This window comes from Amphiura filiformis, chromosome 17, assembly GCF_039555335.1.
Source record: "Amphiura filiformis chromosome 17, Afil_fr2py, whole genome shotgun sequence".
NCBI classification, from domain to species: Eukaryota; Metazoa; Echinodermata; class Ophiuroidea; order Amphilepidida; family Amphiuridae; genus Amphiura; species Amphiura filiformis.
The window spans coordinates 50,009,208-50,033,499 of NC_092644.1; the positions used below are offsets into that span (position 1 = coordinate 50,009,208).

The window sequence follows — 24,292 nt, forward strand, 5'->3', positions numbered from 1 at the left end:
CATAGTGGCGTAGAGTGATTTTTCCAAATTTTCCACTTCACATAGTGATGTAAAGGTTTAGAGCTAGCTATATCCTGTAATAGGTATGGCTTTTTAACATTAAAGATACAATTAAATAGCTTGAACCTTAAACTTCAATTTCAATTGGAATCTGGCCACTGAGAGATGAACAGTGGAGGAGTATTGACTTCGTTGTTAGTAACATATCCTCAGAAACATATTTTGTTTTTCATGTCTGCCATTATGTGTTGAGACTGACGATGCACTTGAGCTGGTCTGTTTCATAAGTGATATGTTGTAGTCTACAGTCAGCAAATGGTTATGGGTTGACATGGATATATTAATGTGATATGATTCATATAGGATTATATAAAAGTAATTTTGGATGAGGAGTTTGCACAGTGGACAGGCACAATTAATGCCTTTGACAGATGCTCTCATAATTACATAAAAGTAGATCCATTTTACAAACAAGCCCATAGCAACCCAAATTTGTACTCATTGTGATAGATTTTCTTGTTGCCTTTCAGGTTTTTAGACGACTATTTAGCTGCAGTGAATGGGATGCAGGATAAGCTAATACGCAAATCTGGACCTAATCAACTCACATTTGTAGGGGAATTATTAAGTGGCAATAAATTCTCACCAAAAATGGTAGGTATTAGTAGTATACGAAGGACGTTGAGCTTGTACAATGTTTAGATAACTGAGACAAACTGGTATACAGGACATACATGCCAAATAAATTGAGAGACTATGGGTTGAATTAGGGTACTGTAAAGTCAGGATCAGTGTTTAAAAGACCAAAATAGTGTGGTGATCTGATCAATATGAAATAGTGCCTTATAAACTTGTATAATGTAATTTAATGTGATGTGGTGAGATGAGATGTATTATAATGTAATGTACATACTCTCAAGTTGATGAAAAACAAATTGGATTTGTGTTGTTTTGAACAAGCAACCAAATTATGCATTTGTTAATAAACTATCGGAGCAATCTTATTAAGTCAAATCTGAAATTTTACTCAAAGTAATTAGTTGAATGTGGTAACCATACACAACCATAGGAATGTGAGCAGTTGATGCTGTGATAACCATTTACATTCACAGAATGAGACCATTGAAAAATGTTATCATACTTTAAGGCACACACCTGCTGTAACTTAAAAAAAGGTGTAAACCTTGACTTGCATTATTTAATTGTTGAGCAGTTCTGAAAATATGTGTAGGCTGTGGATTATGATTATAAATTCTACCATACTCATTTTCTTTCTAGTTGAGCACATCAACCACCATTTGAACAGTTACAGGTATATAGTCCAAAGAGTCATTAGTCCGAATACCCAATAAGGGTTGTTATAAAGCCTAATCCTTACCCCAAAACTTGCCCTAATCTATGACCTAAGCCCTGATCCTAACACTAAACCTCATGCTAACACTAACCTTAATCATAAACCTAACCCTAACTCTATACCTAACATTTACCTAACCGTATCCTTATAGACCTTTTTCTCAAACGTCACCAATCAATCGATATTGGGGTCCAGCATTGAGTCATCAGCACCCAAAGCATAAATACCGCTACCCGGCCAAGACGATCAACTTTTGTGCTGGCGCTGGGGCCTCATGCTGGATTGCCAGCATGCAGTATGCATTCATCACGGTGTAAAAAGTAAACAAAATGTGAAACAAAACAAAGATTGAATTTCAAAAAGTATCGCGGGTTTTCCGTATATATTTTGTATTTTATAGTGTCAAAACAAGCTGAAATATAGATACCAGTGTACAGTTCCCGTTTAAACAATTATTTTATGGAAGCTATCATGAAAGATGACAAACAGAGGAGAAAATAGACAGTATTCAGTGTTTTCACACCGTGGGCATGTTAGACTATGCCATAGTCGAATTTTATTAAAAGTATGTTATTATTAGTCATGATGAACCCATTTCGTTGAACTCAAAATTATACTGATGTTTATTAAAATTAAATTATTCAATAGTAAAATGGTCATAAAGAGTTTAAAATATCAGATAATTAGTGACAATAAAAGTAACTGAATGCAACATTATCTTATTATGGCTCACTTTAATACTGAACAATTCTGCTTTTGGAATCTACCAGTTTATTGATAGCGAACCCCGAAAATCCGACTTTGGACTTTGAAATTTAAGCAGAACTTTACCCCGGGACTTTGCTCTCTAAAAACACACAGTCAAGCATACTTGTTTATAAGTCCATTAACCACAAGTACTAAGCATGGTATAGTACAAGACGCGCTAGATGTTTGATGAGAGATTAACTTTCGAGTCAACACAAAAGCGCCGCAAATACCACAGATAGTTGTGTAGGGTGTAGTTAATGGTAATGGCGCGGGCCCGGAAGATTTAAACAATAGTGAGATATGGGCGACCAATCACAAGGCAGATCCATTTAAAGATGCATTACATCATGGTTAATTTTAGTTAGGCCAGAAATTGGCCTAACTCTCCATAGAGTCCCATGTTAAAAATCTTAACCGCAAGGCAAAATCAGTAGTCCACTTGGGAAGCTAACAAGCAGAGGGAGTGCGGTGACTGAAAAGATCAGATACAGATGTGAAAATCTATCAGTTGCACACAAATCAATATAAATCAGAGTTTTATGCTTAAATGTAATGGCCAGAGTATGCAAAATAGGCAAGTGGACTAGGCCAAAAAAAAATTGTTTGTTTGTCCATAAAGGCTTATGAAATAGTTGGGTCGGTAGGTCGGATTTTTTTTTTTTTTACAGATATTGCACTTGAAACTGACAACTGACAAGACTGGTAAATAAGTCCAAACACACAGCACTTCACTGGTTTAACTCTTGAGATGGTTCTGCATAGGCCTGCCATTTTCGGGTAATTTTGTACCCGGGTACCCGGCGCATTTTTCGGGCGGGTACCCGAAATTGCAACAACAAAAAAAAGAAAGTTTTTAATTTTTTCGTTTTTGTAGTGTCCAACGCTAGGATCATTCATGGTTGATCTAAAAAAAAAAAATCATTTTTTTTAGGTCAACCATGAATGATCTCTATTTTTTTTTTTTTTTTGAAAAAATTCCAAAAAAAAAAAAAAAAATTCCAAAAAAAAAACACGGTCGGGACCAGGGTACACGGTCGGTCGGACGAGGACAAACAAACAATTTTTTTGGGGGGCCCTACGGAGAAGTCTATGGGCACGTGGGAAATGCATGTGTTGTTTGTTTACATCTAAAACCCCAATATCGATTAGGTGACGTCATCAGAAAAAGGTCTATACTCACCCTAACCTTTACATTAAACCTAACCTAAATGCCCTATGCCCTAACTTCAACCCTTTTAGACTAATGACCCTTTGGACTAATGAGCTGTTCCCATCTAAACTATAGCTTACTATGAGAGTGTTATATTAACTGTTTGTGTGTTTGTATTTCAGGATCACCTTGTATGTTTCCTACCAGGTGCTTTAGCCTTAGGTTATATGAATGGCTTAGACAGTTCCCATTTAGACTTGGCGAGGGAGCTAATGCATACATGCTATCAAATGTATGCACAGATGCCAACATTCCTTAGTCCAGAGATATCGCATTTTAACATGCTACCAGGTGGCAATGAGGATATCATAGTCAAGGTGAGTCCTTAGTCCAGAGATATCACATTTTAATATGTTGCTGGGTGGCAATAAAGATATCATAGTCAAGATGAGTCCTTAGTCCAGAGATATCACATTTTAAAACGCTGCTGGGTGGCAATGAGGATATCATAGTCAAGGTGAGTCCTTAGTCCAGAGACACATTTTAACATGCTGCCGGGTGGTCCAGAGTCATTAGTCCAGAGATATCACATTTTAACATGCTACCAGGTGGCAATGAGGATATCATAGTCAAGGTGAGTCCTTAGTCCAGAGATATCACATTTTAACATGCTGCTGGGTGGCAATGAGGATATCATAGTCAAGGTGAGTCCTTAGTCCTGAGACATCACATTTTAACATGCTGCCGGGTGGTCCAGAGTCCTTAGTCCAGAGATATCACATTTTAACATGTTGCTGGGTGGCAATGAGGATATCATAGTCAAGGTGAGTCCTTAGTCCAGAGATATCACATTTTAACATGCTGCCGGGTGGTCCAGAGTCCTTAGTCCAGAGATATCACATTTTAACATGCTGCCAGGTGGCAATGAGGATATCATAGTCAAGGTGAGTCCTTAGTCCAGAGATATCACATTTTAACATGCTACCAGGTGGCAATGAGGATATCATAGTCAAGGTGAGTCCTTAGTCCAGAGATATCGCATTTTAACATGCTGCTGGGTGGCAATGAGGATATCATAGTCAAGGTGAGTCCTTAGTCAAGAGGTAGAATATTTTAACATGCTACCAGGCGGCAATGAGGTTATCATAGTCAAGGTGAGTCCTTAGTCCAGAGATATCACATTTTAACATGCTACCAGGTGGCAATGAGGATATCATAGTCAAGGTGAGTCCTTAGTCAAGAGGTAGAACATTTTAACATGCTACCAGGCGGCAATGAGGTTATCATAGTCAAGGTGAGGCCTTAGTCCAGAGATATCACATTTTAACTTGCTACCAGGTGGTAATGAGGATATCATAGTCAAGGTGAGTCCTTAGTCAAGAGGTAGAACATTTTAACATGCTACCAGGCGGCAATGAGGTTATCATAGTCAAGGTGAGTCCTTAGTCCAGAGATATCACATTTTAACATGCTACCAGGTGGTAATGAGGATATCATAGTCAAGGTGAGTCCTTAGTCAAGAGGTAGAACATTTTAACATGCTACCAGGCGGCAATGAGGTTATCATAGTCAAGGTGAGTCCTTAGTCCAGAGATATCACATTTTAACTTGCTACCAGGTGGTAATGAGGATATCATAGTCAAGGTGAGTCCTTAGTCAAGAGGTAGAACATTTTAACATGCTACCAGGCGGCAATGAGGTTATCATAGTCAAGGTGAGTCCTTAGTCCAGAGATATCACATTTTAACTTGCTACCAGGTGGTAATGAGGATATCATAGTCAAGGTGAGTCCTTAGTCAAGAGGTAGAACATTTTAACATGCTACCAGGCGGCAATGAGGTTATCATAGTCAAGGTGAGTCCTTAGTCCAGAGATATCACATTTTAACATGCTACCAGGTGGTAATGAGGATATCATAGTCAAGGTGAGTCCTTAGTCCAGAGATATCACATTTTAACATGCTGCCAGGCGGTAATGAGGATATCATAGTCAAGGTGAGTCCTTAGTCCAGAGATATCACATTGTAACATGCTGCTGGGTGGCAATGAGAATATCATAGTCAAGGTGAGTCCTTAGTCCAGAGATACTACATTTTAACATGCTGCTGGGTGGCAATGAGGATATCATAGTCAAGGTGAGTCTTAGTCCAGACTCCAGAGGTAGTACATTTTAACATGCTGTTGGTAGGCAATGAGGATATCACAGTCAATGTGAGTCCTGGACTCCCGAGTCTATAGAGAGAGCACATTTTAACATATGTGGTATATACCAAGAGGGTGAATGAGATGGGAGGGATGTTTGTTATATCATCTCTAAATACAATAACATCATCAGAGAAGTTAAGCAATTCCTCCTAACAGAGTGTTTATCCATCTCATACAATACTCTTGTTTATCCTTATATTAACTACTGCATGATCATCTGGGCTGATAACAACAATACACACCGTGACTCCGTTCTACTTTTACAAAACAAAAGATGGTGAGAACCAGTTCTCTGTGGCTAGCACATGCATCAATTTCACCATTGCATCCTTCCTAATGATTTATTACTGGACAAGAATTATTGAAACTCAGATAAAGATTTCAATAATTATAGTGTGTGTAATGCTGACATCCTCTGTATTTGCCATACTAACACCAAGCTGGCCTTTAATACCATCAGAGTTCAAGGTTCAATTCTGTGGAACAAGTTGCCACTTTCTTTTAAAAATGCACCTCCGATCAATATTTTCAAGCAGTTATTGAGAAATATGATTCTTGTACCGTCTAAATCTTTGCATTTAAAGTATTAAAATGCAAGGTGATTGGGTTATTTGAGGGTAGAAATTTGTTTTAACATATTTAATGGACTTATTGTTGGCACCCTTAATAAATGGCACCTGCATGTACCTTAAAATAGTGCTTAATTCCTTATTATTATGCGAGGGCACTACATCTCATGCTTTGGATAACATAAAACTGAACTAAACTGAAGTAAACTGTGAAGAAACAAATGCATGGGTAAATAGGTAAGAATTAATTAAATATCCACATAGCATACACATCACATATGCAGGTGTGGTCCTCATGAGAGCTTGCCATCGAGTTCGGTTAGCAGCAGTGCATCTGTCATGTTCATGCCAGTGAATTTCATAATAATTATCATCTAGCCAGCTTTCTGTTGTTCTTCCTCTCTTCCACCTGCCTTCCACCTGCCTTCCACAATTGATTTCTCAAGACATGAGCATCTGGTAACATGTCCAAAATAGGACAGCTTGTGTGAAAATATTTCAGCACATTCACCAGCTAAATGGGGAAACATATTAAATATGAATTAAATATATACACTTGTTTAGGAATGATTTCAAAACCCAACCGTCACTTGTGTCCTGTCAGAACCAGCAATTGAGCCTGGTTTCTGTTGGTTAGTTGACTGACTGTTGGATTTGATGACATCCCTTACTTACTTAGCTGTGTACTTTATGACAATCATATGATTTTGTATTGAGCATGTTGAGTAAGACACTGTCCCATCAATTTTATATCACTAATTGTTTTTAATTTTTCCCTCATTACAGCCGGCGGATGCTCATAATCTTCTTCGTCCAGAAACTGTCGAGAGCCTTTTCTATTTACACCGTATAACTGGTGACAAAGTGTACAGAGACTGGGGTTGGCAGATATTCCAAGCCTTTGAAAAACACACCAAAATAGCCACGGGAGGCTATTCATCAATCAGCAACGTAAAGAGTGTTGAGAAACCATCATTCAGGGACAAGATGGAGAGCTTCTTCCTCGGCGAGACTCTGAAATATTTCTTTTTATTATTCAGTGATGATCCTAATTTACTTCCATTAAACAAATATGTGTTCAACACAGAAGCTCACCCGTTGCCTATAAGGACTAACATCCCCAGTCCCCAGTGGTGATGGTGGCTTATAGAGGCTATCTCTGATGTTGTGTCTCAAATTAGGACTCAAATATTCTAATTGTGGTAGTAAGAGATAGTGAGGCAAAGTAATAGAATTAAGAGACCAGAGTTGACAAAATCACATGATTGGGAATGTAGATTCTTTGGGTCTCTATCAGACTCTATGATTTATTTCAGAATAAGTTCCAAAAATATGGACCCATTTAAAACAGGGGTCAAAGTTTACATAGGGTCAAATTTCAAAAGTCATCAGATTGTGATGAGTTATAAGCAAAAAGGTCAAAGGCCCAATTTGGTGCTTTTGTCAACTGGGTCCTCATTTTAATGAAATCAGCCGTTACCTTGCCTCACTAAGAGCAGTAGCTGTAAAACAAGTTATTTTTGCTTGGAATTAAATATCATAAATTTTGCCAAGGGTTGTAATTTGTAAATGAAATTTCAGTAAAAATATCTGTAAAGGTATTTGCGACATGATCAAGGGAAATGGGTCGGATGTCGCTAATATTGATTTTGAGATATTGGCAAAGAAAGTGTTAAAATTCTTTTGTTTTATATTATTTCCAGTGATTGATAAATTGACTTAACTTCACAAAGAAGAGTCGTATCAACATGGGGTTTTCCGTTTCTGAAAGCTCTAAATGTCCTCTTTAGAAACCTGTGTAAAACTCATTTTCGACCAGGGCCGACGTGTGACTCATTCCCCTTGATCATGTCACATTTATGAAGACCAACATATTTGTGAAAATTAATTGCTTCTGAAAGGGAGTCTAATGACCATTTAACATTCCCCAAATGTTTGCCAGAATCAACAAAGTCTACTGTGTATGCTCTACATCACTACTAACGTTCAAAAGTATGGCATATAATGTCACTGTATGTGCAGTGGTATTTGATATTTAATGACACAAAGCCTTTTGGGGGATGTGAAAATAGTCAATTGTATAATAACTGTTGCTGCAAAAATAACTTGGTTTACAGCACTTGATGAGTCTTTATGTTTATGCATTGTATTGTTTATTAGGTGGGTGTTTGGGTCCTTTTTTGAGTACCATCATCATATATAGCTTCTATTGTTTTAGCAGACTTTGAGATAGATGGTGTGCCAAGTATGTAAATATTACAATCAAACTCAGCTGAAGATATTTTGACTAATGTTGAGACATATGCCAGTTGGATATGGTAATCATCATTGTCTGGAGCAGATGACAGCAAAATGTCTTGCAATAACTGAAGGCTTTTTGACCAATGTTGAGGCCGATACCAATTGAATAGTTCCAGTTATCCTCATCATTTTGGAGCAGGCAATGGCAACATTTCTTGCATTATCAAATTCAACTGATTTTTGTACCAATGTTGACACAAATGCCATTGGAATAGTTCCATAGTTATTATTTGGAGCAGACGGCAGACATTATTGGAAAGCAAGATAGTTCTGGCCACACAACCAGTTTAATCCACTTGGAATTGAAGCCAGGGACCTCTTGCACTGGAGTCAAAGACTAATAACTTGACCATGCTGCTCTTCATCCCAGTTATCCTCCAGGAACTACACCAAGAATGCACATCTTAAAACAGGTGTTGGTGATCTGAAGGTCAAAGATGCTGAGTCATCAATTCTCAGCTACTTTTGTTGTGTGCTTTAAGTTTCAAGCTGGCATGTTTAATTCTTAATAGTGAAATACATCTTTTTTTGTTGTTGATAAAATCAATTTTGAGATACAACTTCTTGCATTGTTAAACTTTTCTACATTATTTAATGCCATATTTTGATAACTGCCATCAAATTGAGTCATATGTTTCTGAGCTTTTAACATTAATGGTCTAGAAAATAACTACAGCAACATAACATGTGATTATGTTTTCCATTTTTAATATTTATAACCTTTTTTTGAACATTTATTTTCCATGATGGCTCACATTATGGTGCAATGTAGTGAGATCACCTGTCACTAGCCTAGTAACACCTGCTACAGATTTTAATTATACAGAATATTTTTGATGCAAATTGTATAAATTTCTTACATTGTTTCAATTATACCTGTATAGCATGACATAGAGCCATGTGGCTTGACAGAATGCAAGAGGTTAGCAGTCATCAAGTTACTTATAGGTAATGTTCTTAACATAACAGATTGATATCACTATGTGTAATATTGAGTCAAGCACAGTGATATTGTATCAGCTGCATTATGGATGCATGGCCTATGTGTGTGTGTGTGTGTTATCTTAAACAACAAAAATGCGCGTAAATAAATCGTCCTTCTTTCTACGTAGAAATATTGTGGAAACAATTATTAGTTCTGAACGTATAGGCGTATTTATAACAGCTAAGTTACTTTTTGTGCAGACTTTATTTTCATGTAACAGACAAAGAATTACAAAACTCAGTTTGGCCATTCCTCAAAATCAAATCAAAACCATGGATCCATTTTGTTGGATTACATCACATCTGAGGCTGTACTATACTTTGTGTCACCTTGAATTTGGTACTGACGAAGTTGCATATGTCGCTGTATCAAATTATCAGGCTTATCTAATCCCTCAAGTGCTGACAAGGGTGGCTTGTCGGTACACTTGCGAAAAGCATTGATGTCGCAACAAGGTATCTAAAGTAGTATATGGTGCTCAATCTTTGTCCTTCTGCTCAATGAAGTGTTTATGTATTCAATGTTTTCTTTCGTGCATTGAGTTAATAATATGATAAGGATACATGATGCATGTTTATCATGTGAGTGGAACATGTGCATTAAACAGGTTAATTTACTGTCGTAGTGCACGTTAGTAACCATTGGTTACTGCTCCAAGCCTGGGCTCATACACCTGTTCCGAATTTTGATATGCCATAGGCTTTGTGTTGTGATCATTTCGATCACTGGTTCGTAACAAAGAAAGCGTGATCCAGTTGACCTGGCAACGGTCATATTGTAACGTGCACTACGACAGCAAATTGCCATTTGTCTATTGCACGGTTCCGCCATTATGCAAGGAGAGCCTCGAATTGGCATGACATGAAAGGAAGAATTACATAACTTTACGCAATGTTATATGACTGGTTTAATTCCCATTCATGCATGCTGCCAGATCGAGACTCCCCTGGCACATGGCGGAACCATGCAATGTGTGAATTAATAGGCCCCTGATATACATGATAAAGAGTAGGGTGTCTTTATAAGTTGGGGAGTCTCTAAGTTTGTGGTCCATGTGGTTCTTTATCACTAAAGAAACCATTTTGACCGATTCACGCTCATGTTACCAGTCAGAACAATCGTACAGCATGGAAAGTACTGCCAAATATGGACATGCAGAGCTGACCAATCAATGAAGTATGGCTACAGATATTTGTTCAGTGAGGTAGAAGCCATATATGTTGAAGCATTATGGGTGTGGCATGGTGCAATATAAACCACTCGTGTTTTGTATTTTACAAGTCTGTGGAGTACAGTCATACCTCACTTATCAGGACCTATATATCGAGGGTTTAGGACAAGAAGGTAATATCTGCAATAGCTGTCAGGTGTCATATTTTTAGATGTGTACAAGAGGGCGCACCACCAAATCACTCCACGTGAAATTCGTTAAAAATAGTCCACCGCTTATTTGAGCTTGTTGCGGCTTTATTTTCAAAACGTATTGTCAAAATTTGCCCATTTTCAGCTCATTTGCTTCTGACAAGTGTCTACATGACAAAATATGTTTTATTTTAGAGATGGAGTTTTGGTGCGAATTTGGACAATGTCCGGTTTCGAAAATTGAGTGATTTTTTAAGGTTAAATTTGCACACTTTTTCTTTGCGGCAAAATAGCAAAAAAAGACGACGGTTAGCAATATATTCCGTTGAAAGAATAATATTCTATACATGATTAGCTTTAATTTGATACCAAACTTGATAGATGAAATACGTTTTTGAATTGCTGAGCGCCATCCAAAAACAAGTCTTTCCCTGTGTATTTCAATGGCGCATTTAATGGTGGTGCGCTCTCACTAATATAGAATGCAGAATTTGTCAAATTGTCTATGGGACAGCTATGAGCTATTGCAGATAAGACCTGGCCGCAAACCCTCAATACTCTGAAGCATTGGGAGAACAACAATTGATGATGTCACAACATATGATGTCACAATTTCAACACTTTAAACATTCAATGCAGAATGACACATAATTCACATATCTGGATATTTCACTTATCCAGCCAATTCGCCGCCGTAGTGCATGTTAGAATATAACCGTTGCTAGGTGAACTAGCTCACACTTTCATTGTTACAAACCACTGATCGAAATGATCACAACACAGCCTATGACATATCATAATTCGGAACAGGTGTATGAGCCCAGGCTTGAACCAGTAACCAATGGTTACTAACATGCACTACGGCAGTGAATGCTTAGTCCCATCATGACTGGATAAGAGGGTTACACTGTAATGAGGCTTCTATTGTTTGCACACAAGCCAATATATGAGACCATCCACCACAAAGTGGATGTAATGTTGGCAGAATTATTTCTGAAATATGCTCCTTTGAACCTTTCAATGAACATTAAAAAACAAAGGATCTCTCAACTTATTTATTGATTTTTACTACCTTCATAACAAGAAATGTGGACATAATATTTGAGAATTTGCCTGTCCAATATCTCAAGAAGGGAAAATGCTGACTTAACAGCTCGTTTGTGGTGGACGGTGACATTTTTGATGTGTTTTGTCAAATAATTATGTGTAGCCAACAAAGATACCACCTATTTATTCTAAATCACAAATGCAATGGATTGTGATGTAGGTCAGAAATATGTACAGCAAAATGTAAATAATTTATTATATATGTATATTATGATTTTGAAGGCTCACAAACACAAGGCCTAATGTCCATTGAGAACAAGGTATTTGACGATTTGGTTATATTATAGAACCACATGATGTGAGCTTGGTATAGTGACTTATAATATAACTATAAAGTTATGGAGACTTTATTTAAAAGAAATTTTTTTTTCCTGAAAACATTGATACCAAATTTCATTTCTGAAAAATAATTGGAAGTGAGGCCTTGTGTTTCCCAGCCGTCAATATATGAGGGTGTAATTTAGTGAATCGTGTGGAGTTTTTTTTTAAGCATGTGAGATAACAGTATTCTGAATTTTGGCTGCTACTATGATGGGTTAGAGGTCTAAAGCGAACATACTTGTATCATTTTTCAAGAAGTGAACAAATTGGACACAGATTTCAGAAATTAAAGAAATCAAATCCAATCTTCATTATAATGGTTATTATAGCAAGATGTCAAATCCAATCTTCATTATGTTGTTAAAATTCCAAACAAAACGTCTTTCAGCCATCATGTTTCACAGGCTAAGACTAAAAAGATATGAATTTTCATGGAAAAAGTGGGGATAGGGTTTTGATCCAACCATTCTCTCATTTAGAGTCTTTCTACTTTATTTTGACCAGTGCTGGATTTAAAAAAATGATCATTTTTATTATCTATGTATAATATGTTTGTACTTTCCACGTATGAAATATCCCCACAAGTTTCATTTTTTCATATTTATTATTTTTTCATTCTCTTGTGAAACATGACTTCCATTGAAGTCACTCACTATTTGTAAAATGGCACCTTGGATTTCAAATTTGCTAAGTAGATTTCAAATGTATATATATACTTTTTATACAAATTGATAATATATACTTAAAAATGATCACTTTAATAAGAAATAAACTTTTATAATTATGATGTATTTCTGTTTCTAATAAGGAACATCAAATGATATGTGGTAGCAGTGATGTTTGCATAAAATGCTTGTCTTATTTCGTTATGAATTGTTCACATAAATGTGGCAAGAATACATTTTCAGGTGAAATGTACTAATTATTTTAAAATGTTCCATGGTATAGACAAAAGGGGTGCAGGGGAGTGTATGAGGTACCCCATCCCAGTCCAAAGGCCTGTTAAATGTGTAGTACAACTGCTAAGCTGGAGCATGAAGTACAAGGTCCGAAGGTTATTTTAAGATGTGGAGGCATTTTGGATTTGATGCCTGGTCACTGCTAGAGGTCACGATAGTTCATACAGGGGTATAAAAATTGAAAATGCTCCAATTTTGTTGAATGATATACTAATTTTATTTGTCTGCTCATAAGGATTGAAACAATGTTTAGTTTGCCCTGTATGAAATTTCTTGACCTCTAGCGGTCACCAGGAGTTAAATACAAAATGGCTTCATGTCTTAAATTAAACTTTGGACCTTCTACTTCATGCATGGAAACTCCCTTGATTTTATCATGAAGTGCACAATGACCCCTAGTTTGGGAGCTTAACAGCTGCACTGATCTTAGTAAAACGCTTCTTGTTTCTCAATCTATTTCAAAATTCTAAATCTATGACTATTGATTTTTGGTCAACAATTATTGGTTAGAAGCTCAGAATTAGTTGAAACAGATTTAACCCTAACCCTACACATGGTTTTTTTGCTATCGGAAGGGAAAGAGAAAAACAAAAAAGGGTCGAAGGTGAAGAAAGAAGTCACTTGGTACCCCCGGGATTCGAACCCAGGACCCCTCGCATGCCACGCACACGATCACTGACATGTAGATGCCGAGGTACGTGTACCTGCCGAGGTACGCGTAGCTGCCGAGGTACGTGTAGCTGCCGAGGTACGTGTAGCTGCCGAGGTACGTGTAGCTGCTGAGGTACGTGTAGCTGCCGAGGTTTGGCTGCCCCGGGCAGCAATTCCCTGGGTATTTATGACTTAGGCTGATTGCGTCATCAAGTCATGTGGAATGCATGCACGCAGAGTGGTTTTAATAGTGAGCTTTAGTGAGACCTAGTTGGGTTAGGGTTAAGGAGGCCTTACTCTAGGAAAAACATGCATATTAACCCTAACCCTACACATGGTTTTTTTTGCTATCGGAAGGGAAAGAAGAAACGAAAAAGGGTCAAAGGTGAAGAAAGAAGTCACTTGGTACTCCCGGGATTCGAACCCGGGACCCCTCGCATGCCACGCACACGATCACCGACATGTAGCTGCCAAGGTTTGGCTGCCCCGGGCAGCAATTCCCTGGGTATTTATGACTTAGGCTGATTGCATCATCACGTCATGTGGAATGCATACACACAGAGTGGTTTTAATAGTGAGCTTTTGTGAGACCTAGTTGGGCTAGGGTTAATAACAAATAGTTGTTGCAGTGCAGGACATATTTGACTGGTGTGTGAATCAGTCCTTATGCCTTGTTCAGGGTTCCCACGGTCCTTGAATTTGAAACCACCTTTTCAAGGCCTTGAAAGTCTTGGAAATCTGCACAAGGTCCTTGAAAGTCCTTGAAAATTGGAATTTTACCGAAAGTATAATTTTTACAAAATTTGGGTAGCGAAGAGGAGCTGTCACTTTCGTTAATATGTGCCGCATGGAGAGCCGCATCATGATTTTTGTGTTTGGGTAAATCCTTGAAAATTGTGCTTTTGGACCTTGAAAGTCCTTGAATTTTAAAGGCTTCAAGGTGTGGGAAACCTGTTTGTTGCGTTTTTCCATAGACTTCTATATCAAACCAACTTCATGCACTTGGAGTACTAGAAACGTTCGGCCATTGCAGTTGAGGGTCATACACCTTCAGTGGAAGACATGACCTTAATCTTCCATACTGGGAGTGTGCATTTCAAATGGGTACCTGTATGGGTGACTCCATTTGAAATTTACACCCTCTATGTGTAAGATTAGGATCATGCCCAGGGGGGCCACTTATATGCTTTTATGTGTTGTCATCATCAAGCAGGCCCTCAAATTTCACACCCTAAACACGGATCTCGAGCATGTGAAAATACCTACCCTAATCACTGACCTTCTTGTAAAAAAGGGAGGCTTTTCATTGACTACTAATATTTAGGCACTTTTTTCACCAACCACCATAAAAAGGTACCCTTTTCACTGACCAGAAATACCAAAAAGGTGGTCAATAAACCGGCCCTTCATGTCCTCCAAATCCATACCTTCAATCGCCGACCTCATGTATGTAAAATCCATACCCTAAACGCTGACCTGTGTTGAAATGTATACCCTTTTCCCCAAAATAGCATGAAATAGCTACCCTATTTCGCGGTCCTCGCGGACCGCGACTATGCGTGAAAAAAGTACCCTTTCCCGTGGATTTCTGCTCGGTGATGACAACACATATGTATTGAGTGGCCCCCCTGGGGGATCATGTCTTTTATATGGATTTCAAGTGGAATAGCTCATTATGTATCCCATGTTACATTTGTAAGTAGCCGTCTCTTCAGTAATTGATGATGCAACTGTGGGTACCAATCAGAGGAGATATCTTACCCTTCCCAGAATCCTTTGCAACATCATATATCACATTTCATCAAATGACATTCCCATAATTACTTGGTACATGTTCCGTATGTTTCCAGTTTGAGAATAAACTGGTTAAACCTTCATCGATAGTTAAGAAATAAACATACTTTGCAAGATCTGGATGTGCTATGTTCATTGAGGTACATTTCATCACTATTAACCCATGTTGCACTAGATAGCAAATCAATATAGGAAATTAAAATGGGAGAAATGCATTATGGGAAGTGTAAGATATTTTCTCTGGGTACCAATCCTTTGATCAAATTTGTAGTTATGTCAACATGTTATTGCAGACTTCTTAATGCATTTCATACATCATTCACACCTATGTGAAAACACCGGCAAACATGGATGATGAACCATTTTTTGTTCCTATCTAAATGTACGTGTTTGACTTGTCTTTTTTATCCAAGTATGAAACTGACCCTGCAACGGTAGCTGCTGTCAATGGCTATCACACATTTGTATGCTGCAGGGGTGTGATTTGTCTGGATTTTTCCGGATTTTTGTGGCCAAAATGTACGCAATTTTATTGATTTTCAGCCTGTTTTAGGGTATATTTGCGGCTCGATTTTACGCTGTTTTTCTGGATTTATTTGCTATTTTCTGGATATTTCACGAGCTTTGAATCACACCCCTGACGCTGTTTTGGATATAGAAACAATATCCACGGACATCCACAGTTCCTGTGTCAAGGAGCCGCTGACGTACGTAGGTCCTATGAGCCAACAATTTTTCATGTGTGTGTCATCGTTTGTTGGTGTTTACAAAAGCGCACACACCCCTATACACAAGTTCACGCACCCCAATAGTACCCCCAGACATTTAGTGTGTCATTTCATTTTACTGAGTGTTCATATTAATTACAATGTAATTGTCACTTATTTTTCAAATTGATTATATAAAATAAAGTATCTGAGTATATTAATTGTTTGTGGTCGTGTGTTAGTAGTGTTATTATATTTTTTGGTTTTGGCACAATCACAATTTTTTTTTTAAACAAACTTGAAATTTTATCCCTCATTCACTTTGCTCATGGGTTTTTTCAGTCAAAATCAATTCAATCTATGTATACAGCAAAAGAAATCCCCAATATGCAAAATGTGAGTCAGTCAGGCTCTTAGAATATTTTTGCCTTCCCTAATCTATAAGACCCACTGGTTCACATCACTTCCCTAATGCTAATCTAATGGTTTAAATCACTTTCCTAATCAAAGACCTGGTTTAAATCACTTCCCTGTAAAGACCCACTGATTCAAATCACTTCCCTATAGTCTGTAAGACCCCTTGGTTTAAATCACTTCCCTGTGCAAGCTTATACAGGCCCGCTGGTTCAAATCACAAAGACCCCCTGCCTGGTTTAAATCACTTTCCTAATCAAAGACCCCCTGGTTTCAATCAATTCCCATTAAAGACCCCCTGGTTTCAATCACTTCCCTTATCTGTAAGACCCCTTGGTTTAAGTCACTTTCCTATAAAGTCCCTAATGTTAATCTAATGGTTCAAATCACTTCCCTGATCTAAAAGACCCCCTGGTTTAAATCACTTCCCTTTCAAGATCCACTAATTCAAATCACTTCCCTGATCTAAAAGACCCCCTGGTTTAAATCACTTCTCTATAAAGTCCCTAATGTTAATCTAATGGTTCAAATCACTTCCCTGATCTAAAAGACCCCCTGGTTTCAATCACTTCCCTTATCTGTAAGACCCCTTGGTTTAAGTCACTTTCCTATAAAGTCCCTAATGTTAATCTAATGGTTCAAATCACTTCCCTGATCTAAAAGACCCCCCTGATTTAAATCACTTCCCTTTCAAGATCCACTAATTCAAATCACTTCCCTAATCCATAAGACCCCCTGGTTTAAATCACTTCCCTATAAAGTCCCTAATGTTAGTCTAATGGTTCAAATCACTTCCCTAATCTGTAAGACCCTTTGGTTTAAATCACTTCCCTATAAAGTCCCTAATGTTAATCTAATGGTTCAAATCACTTCCATAATCTGTAAGACCCCTTGGTTTAAATCACTTCCCTATAAAGTCCCTAATGTTAATCTAATGGTTCAAATCACTTCCCTAATCTGTAAGACCCCCTGGTTTAAGTCACTTCCCTATAAAGTCCCTAATGTTAATCTAATGGTTCAAATCACTTCCATAATCTGTAAGACCCCTTGGTTTAAATCACTTCCCTATAAAGTCCTTTAAATGTTAATCTAATGGTTCAAATCACTTCCCTAATCCATAAGACCCCTTGGTTTAAATCACTTCCCTATAAAGTCCCTGGTTCAAATCACTTCCCTAATCCATAAGACCCCCTGGTTTAAGTCACTTCCCTATAAAGTCCCTAATGTTAATCTTATGGTTCAAATCACTCCCTAATCCATAAGACCCCTTGGTTTAAATCACTTCCCTATAAAGTCCCTGGTTCAAATCACTTCCCTAATCTGTAAGACCCCTTGGTTTAAGTCACTTCCCTATAAAGTCCTTTAAATGTTAATCTAATGGTTCAAATCACTTCCATAATCTGTAAGACCCCTTGGTTTAAGTCACTTCCCTATAAAGTCCCTAATGTTAATCTAATGGTTCAAATCACTTCCCTAATCTGTAAGACCCCTTGGTTTAAATCACTTCCCTATAAAGCCCCTAATGTTAATCTAATGGTTCAAATCACTTCCCTTATCTGTAAGACCCCTTGGTTTAAATCACTTCCCTATAAAGTCCCTAATGTTAATCTAATGGTTCAAATCACTTCCCTAATCCATAAGACCCTTGGTTTAAATCACTTCCTATAAAGTCCCTAATGTTAATCTAATGGTTCAAATCACTTCCCTAATCTGTAAGACCCCTTGGTTTAAATCACTTCCCTATAAAGTCCCTAATGATAATCTAATGGTTCAAATCACTTCCCTAATCCATAAGACCCCCTGGTTTAAATCACTTCTCTATAAAGTCCCCAATGTTAATCTAATGGTTTAAATCACTTCCCTAATCTGTAAGACCCCTTGGTTTAAATCACTTCCCTATAAAGCCCCTAATGTTAATCTAATGGTTCAAATCACTTCCCTAATCTGTAAGACCCTTGGTTTAAATCACTTCCCTATAAAGCCCCTAATGTTAATCTAATGGTTCAAATTACTTCCTTATCTGTAAGACCCTTGGTTTAAATCACTTCCCTATAAAGTTCCTAATGTTAATCTAATGGTTCAAATCACTTCCCTAATCTGTAAGACCCCTTGGTTTAAATCACTTCCCTATAAAGTCCCTAATGTTAATCTAATGGTTCAAATCACTTCCCTGATCTGTAAGACCCCTTGGTTTAAATCACTTCCCTATAAAGTCCCTAATGATAATCTAATGGTTCAAATCACTTCCCTAATCCATAAGACCCCCTGGTTTAAATCACTTCCCTATAAAGCCCCTAATGTTAATCTAATGGTTCAAATCACTTCCCTAATCTGTAAGACCCTGGTCTAAATCACTTCCCTATAAAGTTCCTAATGTTAATCTAATGGTTCAAATCGCTTCCCTAATCTGTAAGACCCCTTGGTTTAAATCACTTCCCTATAAAGCCCCTAATGTTAATCTAATGGTTCAAATCACTTCCCTAATCTGTAAGACCCCTTGGTTTAAATCACTTCCCTATAAAGCCCCTAATGTTAATCTAATGGTTCAAATCACTTCCCTGATCTGTAAGACCCCTTGGTTTAAATCACTTCCCTATAAAGTCCCTAATGATAATCTAATGGTTCAAATCACTTCCCTAATCCATAAGACCCCCTGGTTTAAATCACTTCCCTATAAAGTCCCTAATGTTAATCTAATGGTTCAAATCACTTCCCTAATCTGTAAGACCCTTTGGTTTAAATCACTTCCCTATAAAGTCCCTAATGATAATCTAATGGTTCAAATCACTTCCCTAATCCATAAGACCCCCTGGTTTAAATCACTTCTCTATAAAGTCCCCAATGTTAATCTAATGGTTTAAATCACTTCCCTAATCTGTAAGACCCCTTGGTTTAAATCACTTCCCTATAAAGCCCCTAATGGTTCAAATCACTTCCCTAATCTGTAAGACCCCTTGGTTTAAATCACTTCCCTATAAAGCCCCTAATGTTAATCTAATGGTTCAAATCACTTCCCTTATCTGTAAGACCCCTTGGTTTAAATCACTTCCCTATAAAGTTCCTAATGTTAATCTAATGGTTCAAATCACTTCCCTAATCTGTAAGACCCCTTGGTTTAAATCACTTCCCTATAAAGTCCCTAATGTTAATCTAATGGTTCAAATCACTTCCCTAATCTGTAAGACCCCTGGTTTAAATCACTTCCTATAAAGCCCTAATGTTAATCTAATGGTTCAAATCACTTCCCTAATCTGTAAGACCCCTTGGTTTAAATCACTTCCCTATAAAGCCCCTAATGTTACTCTAATGGTTCAAATCACTTCCCTAATCTGTAAGACCCCTTGGTTTAAATTACTTCCCTATAAAGCCCCTAATGTTAATCTAATGGTTCAAATCACTTCCCTAATCTGTAAGACCCTTGGTTTAAATCACTTCCCTATAAAGCCCCTAATATTAATCTAATGGTTCAAATCACTTCCCTAATCTGTAAGACCCTTGGTTTAAATCACTTCCTATAAAGTTCCTAATGTTAATCTAATGGTTCAAATCGCTTCCCTAATCTGTAAGACCCTTGGTTTAAATCACTTCCCTATAAAGCCCCTAATGTTAATCTAATAGTTCAAATCGCTTCCCTAATCTGTAAGACCCCTTGGTTTAAATCACTTCCCTATAAAGTCCCTAATGTTAATCTAATGGTTCAAATCACTTCCCTAATCTGTAAGACCCCTTGGTTTAAATCACTTCCCTATAAAGTCCCTAATGTTAATCTAATGGTTTAAATCACTTCCCTAATCTGTAAGACCCTTGGTTTAAATCACTTCCCTATAAAGCCCCTAATGTTAATCTAATGGTTCAAATCACTTCCCTAATCTGTAAGACCCCTTGGTTTAAATCACTTCCCTATAAAGTCCCTAATGTTAATCTAATGGTTTAAATCACTTCCCTGATCTTTAAGACCCCCTTGGTTTAAATCACTCCTTTAAAGACCCTTGGTTTAAATCACTTCCCTATGAAGCCCCTAATGTTAATCTAATGGTTCAAATCACTTCCCTTATCTGTAAGACCCCTTGGTTTAAATCACTTCCCTATAAAGTTCCTAATGTTAATCTAATGGTTCAAATCACTTCCCTAATCTGTAAGACCCCTTGGTTTAAATCACTTCCCTATAAAGTCCCTAATGTTAATCTAATGGTTCAAATCACTTCCCTAATCTGTAAGACCCCCTGGTTTAAATCACTTCCCTATAAAGCCCCTAATGTTAATCTAATGGTTCAAATCACTTCCCTAATCTGTAAGACCCCTTGGTTTAAATCACTTCCCAATAAAGCCCCTAATGTTAATCTAATGGTTCAAATCACTTCCCTAATCTGTAAGACCCCTTGGTTTAAATCACTTCCCTATAAAGCCCCTAATGTTAATCTAATGGTTCAAATCACTTCCCTAATCTGTAAGACCCCTTGGTTTAAATCACTTCCCTATAAAGCCCCTAATGTTAATCTAATGGTTCAAATCACTTCCCTAATCTGTAAGACCCCTTGGTTTAAATCACTTCCCTATAAAGCCCCTAATGTTAATCTAATGGTTCAAATCACTTCAATCTGTAAGACCCCTTGGTTTAAATCACTTCCCTATAAAGTCCCTAATGTTAATCTAATGGTTCAAATCACTTCCCTAATCTGTAAGACCCCTTGGTTTAAATCACTTCCCTATAAAGTCCCTAATGTTAATCTAATGGTTTAAATCACTTCCCTGATCTATAAGACCCCCTTGGTTTAAATCACTCCTTTAAAGACCCAATGGTTTGAATCGCTTCCCTATAAAGACCCACTGGTTCAAATCACTCCCCTAATCTATAAGACCACCTAGTTTTAAATCACTTCCTCACAAAGACCCACTGGTTCAAGTCACTTCCCTAATCTAAGACCACCGATTAAAATCCCTTCCCTACGGTGGTATTTTAAATATTTTTTTTTCCGATCACCCCACCCTCCCCACACCTAAATAGCGCCTTCATAAGGGCTAAAAACAATCTAAACTTCACATGCAAATATCCCAGTAGGCCTAGGCCTATAAACTTTCTGGGAAAACCTGGGGGAAATGTGCAAACTTTTGTGAAAATTTGCCATTTTATAACCTAAAATTGATACAAAAATAATAAATGTGTTCAAAATGGGCGCGAAGCGAGTACAAAAATTGCAGTAGGCCTATGATTTAATTTTCTAAAAAAAGGGGGGGCATCGGGTGTAAGCTGATGAAAAGGGGGGTAAGTAGAGTTTGCCTCAAAAAAGGGAACCATTAGCGTCAATCTGTCTTGAAATGTGGGTGGGGGACATTCAAAAAGTGGCTGAAAAAAAGGGTCATTTGCCAAGTCCCCACCCAGGATTGACCCCCATGCTATTAACAGGCACATGACGTGTACCAATATGGGAGTGCGGAGTGCCCCCAAGTCCCGCTCATTCTTAAAGCCATAGGCCTATAAATGTACGATATTTTAAAATGAGTTTGGTCAATTTTTTTTCAAACCTAATTTGTTGGTATAGGCCTATTTGGAATGTTTAGGCCTACACATGTCCCAACTTACACCTAAGCCAAATTCACTGTTTTGTTTTTTAGGAAAACAGAGCAAGTTTGAATTAATGTCATATTATGACTTTAAATCACCCACAAAACACCATGCACCATAAAAAGCGGCTGAGATAGTAAGTGAGTTTTCTATCATTATACCTCATTAGTTTGGCTAAAATGACAAAAAACTTTCCTGACAGTTGTTAGGGCCTAGGCCTATAGGCCCCCTACTAATAGGCCTAATATTTTAGAATATTTGGTAGAGAAGGAACAAATTAAAATTTGACCGAAATCGTATAAAGGCTTTAAGTTTTCTAAATCAGCTCATTCCAATGTTTCATCCCTCTCCGTGTTATAATTTGATTTTCTATTTTCAACTGCTTGGACCCGATTTCTAATTTGAAATGCCGCCATCTGACGTCCTCAAACTTTGGACCAATTTGGAGCCAGACGACGCGCTCTTGGGTGACGGCTGTAATTACTCACGAACAGCTGGCGAACGAAGTAGGAGGTGAAGTTCGGGTCAGTGCTGATTGTGGGACTAAAACTTCAACAAAGTTTTCAGCCTTTCCTGTTGCGGAAGAATGGCATTTAAATTGTTACATACATGCCTGATTATATCCTGAAACTGCTGCGTAGGCCTGGAGGATTTTAGGTTGGAATATTCACCTTAAGTTTGTTGTTGAAATTAGGCACTAAACTTTCGGTTCTACAATGTAAATGCTAGCCTATGTGCGTTGCTTTGTATGAACTGGTCGCCACAACTTCGAGCATACAAAAATATCAACAACCTGCTTCGCCACTGTTCGTCGGTCGTCCCCACCATCAATCCATCACGCAAGCTTTTTGAAGGTATCTAAAATGGAATACAGTTTTAGTTCTTATATCTTATTCAGTTGAATCTATCAAACAATTTGGAATTAGATGGAATATTAATTCTCTTGTTTGAACCTTGGTGAATGTCTCAAATGATATAGAGTTTATTGATGTTAATTATGCACAGATGAATAACTTCACAAGTTGATGTACATGTAAGTGGATAATCAGACAGCCCATGTGGAAACACTTATCATCAAACACCATGGCTTCTCATCAAGTGTTCAGCTTATTGTTAATAACTTTGTTAGCAGCAACAAATTATGTGTATTGTAAACAGGCAAGTGATACACAAGGAACAGCGCATCAGCAGTCAAATGTTACCCATCCCTTTCCAGGTGAGTAATCTTTGCTTTTATCGCAGAAAAGAAGAAAAAAATTTTAAACCTGTCATTATTAATTATACAAAAATTGACTGTTTACACAAATTCATTGTGTACATGCATGCTTGTGCTAGCCTTTGAGTTGATAGTGTTTCAAAGTAAACAATTTATAACTTGTTTGATGATCAGGGCAGCGAAAAATAATTTCCTTTCTGGGAACGTGAACTGTTGTTTGAAATATTTTCTGCGAGCGTGGAGCCGTAGCGCGAGTATGAACTCAATTATTAAACAGGTGGGGTCCAGGGGCAAAGCCCCAGCACAGTCTTAGAATTAATTTGCTGCCGAAAGCACTAAAAATTGGCACTTTTATTTTAAAATGACCAAATATGGGGTTAATTTTGGTTAGAAACCCATATACAGCCGTCAATTTTGTGGCGATGATTGTATGGACAATCCCCTAACAATACATTGGTGGATTTATGCCCCCTCCCAACCCGGATCTACCCCTATGTCATTAGCTAAAAATGACTGTTTGGAGTTATTACTCATTGGAGTCATAGTGTTACACCCAAATTGTAAAGTGCGAACATTTTGTTGATTTGTAGCTTGAGATTACAAAATTGAATACTTAACATTAAATGCTTACGGGCGTGCAAAATTTTTGGAATGTACATGCCTTCTTGTACATTTTACTCCGAATTTTACCCTCGAATTTTTTGATCCCCTCTATTAAGGACTGAATTTTTTGATCCCCCCTTTTAGGACCCAAAATCCTAGTTATTGAACATTAATTTAGTTCCAAAGATGTGAACAGTTGAAGTTTTTCCAAAACAATATGCAACAAAAAAAATTATTTCCCTTGGCAAATCAGTGAAAAACGTGCTTTTCTGGGGAACGAAT

General features: G+C 37.6%; 2 protein-coding genes across 2 annotated transcripts in view; both read left to right on the forward strand.

Moving 5' to 3' along the window:
• LOC140137921 (endoplasmic reticulum mannosyl-oligosaccharide 1,2-alpha-mannosidase-like) overlaps positions 1 to 12,523 on the forward strand; it is a 33,507-nt gene extending 20,984 nt beyond the window's left edge. Inside the window, 3 exon segments of the mRNA XM_072159724.1 lie at positions 531 to 654; positions 3,437 to 3,631; positions 6,814 to 12,523. Coding sequence (XP_072015825.1) covers positions 531 to 654; positions 3,437 to 3,631; positions 6,814 to 7,164 — 670 coding nt within the window. The 3' untranslated portion in view covers positions 7,165 to 12,523.
• Positions 12,524 to 22,688: 10,165 nt separating this feature from the next.
• LOC140137265 (kielin/chordin-like protein) overlaps positions 22,689 to 24,292 on the forward strand; it is a 133,314-nt gene continuing 131,710 nt past the window's right edge. The window contains 1 exon segment of the mRNA XM_072158911.1: positions 22,689 to 23,407. Within this exon segment, the coding sequence (XP_072015012.1) occupies positions 23,248 to 23,407 (160 nt within the window). The 5' untranslated portion in view covers positions 22,689 to 23,247.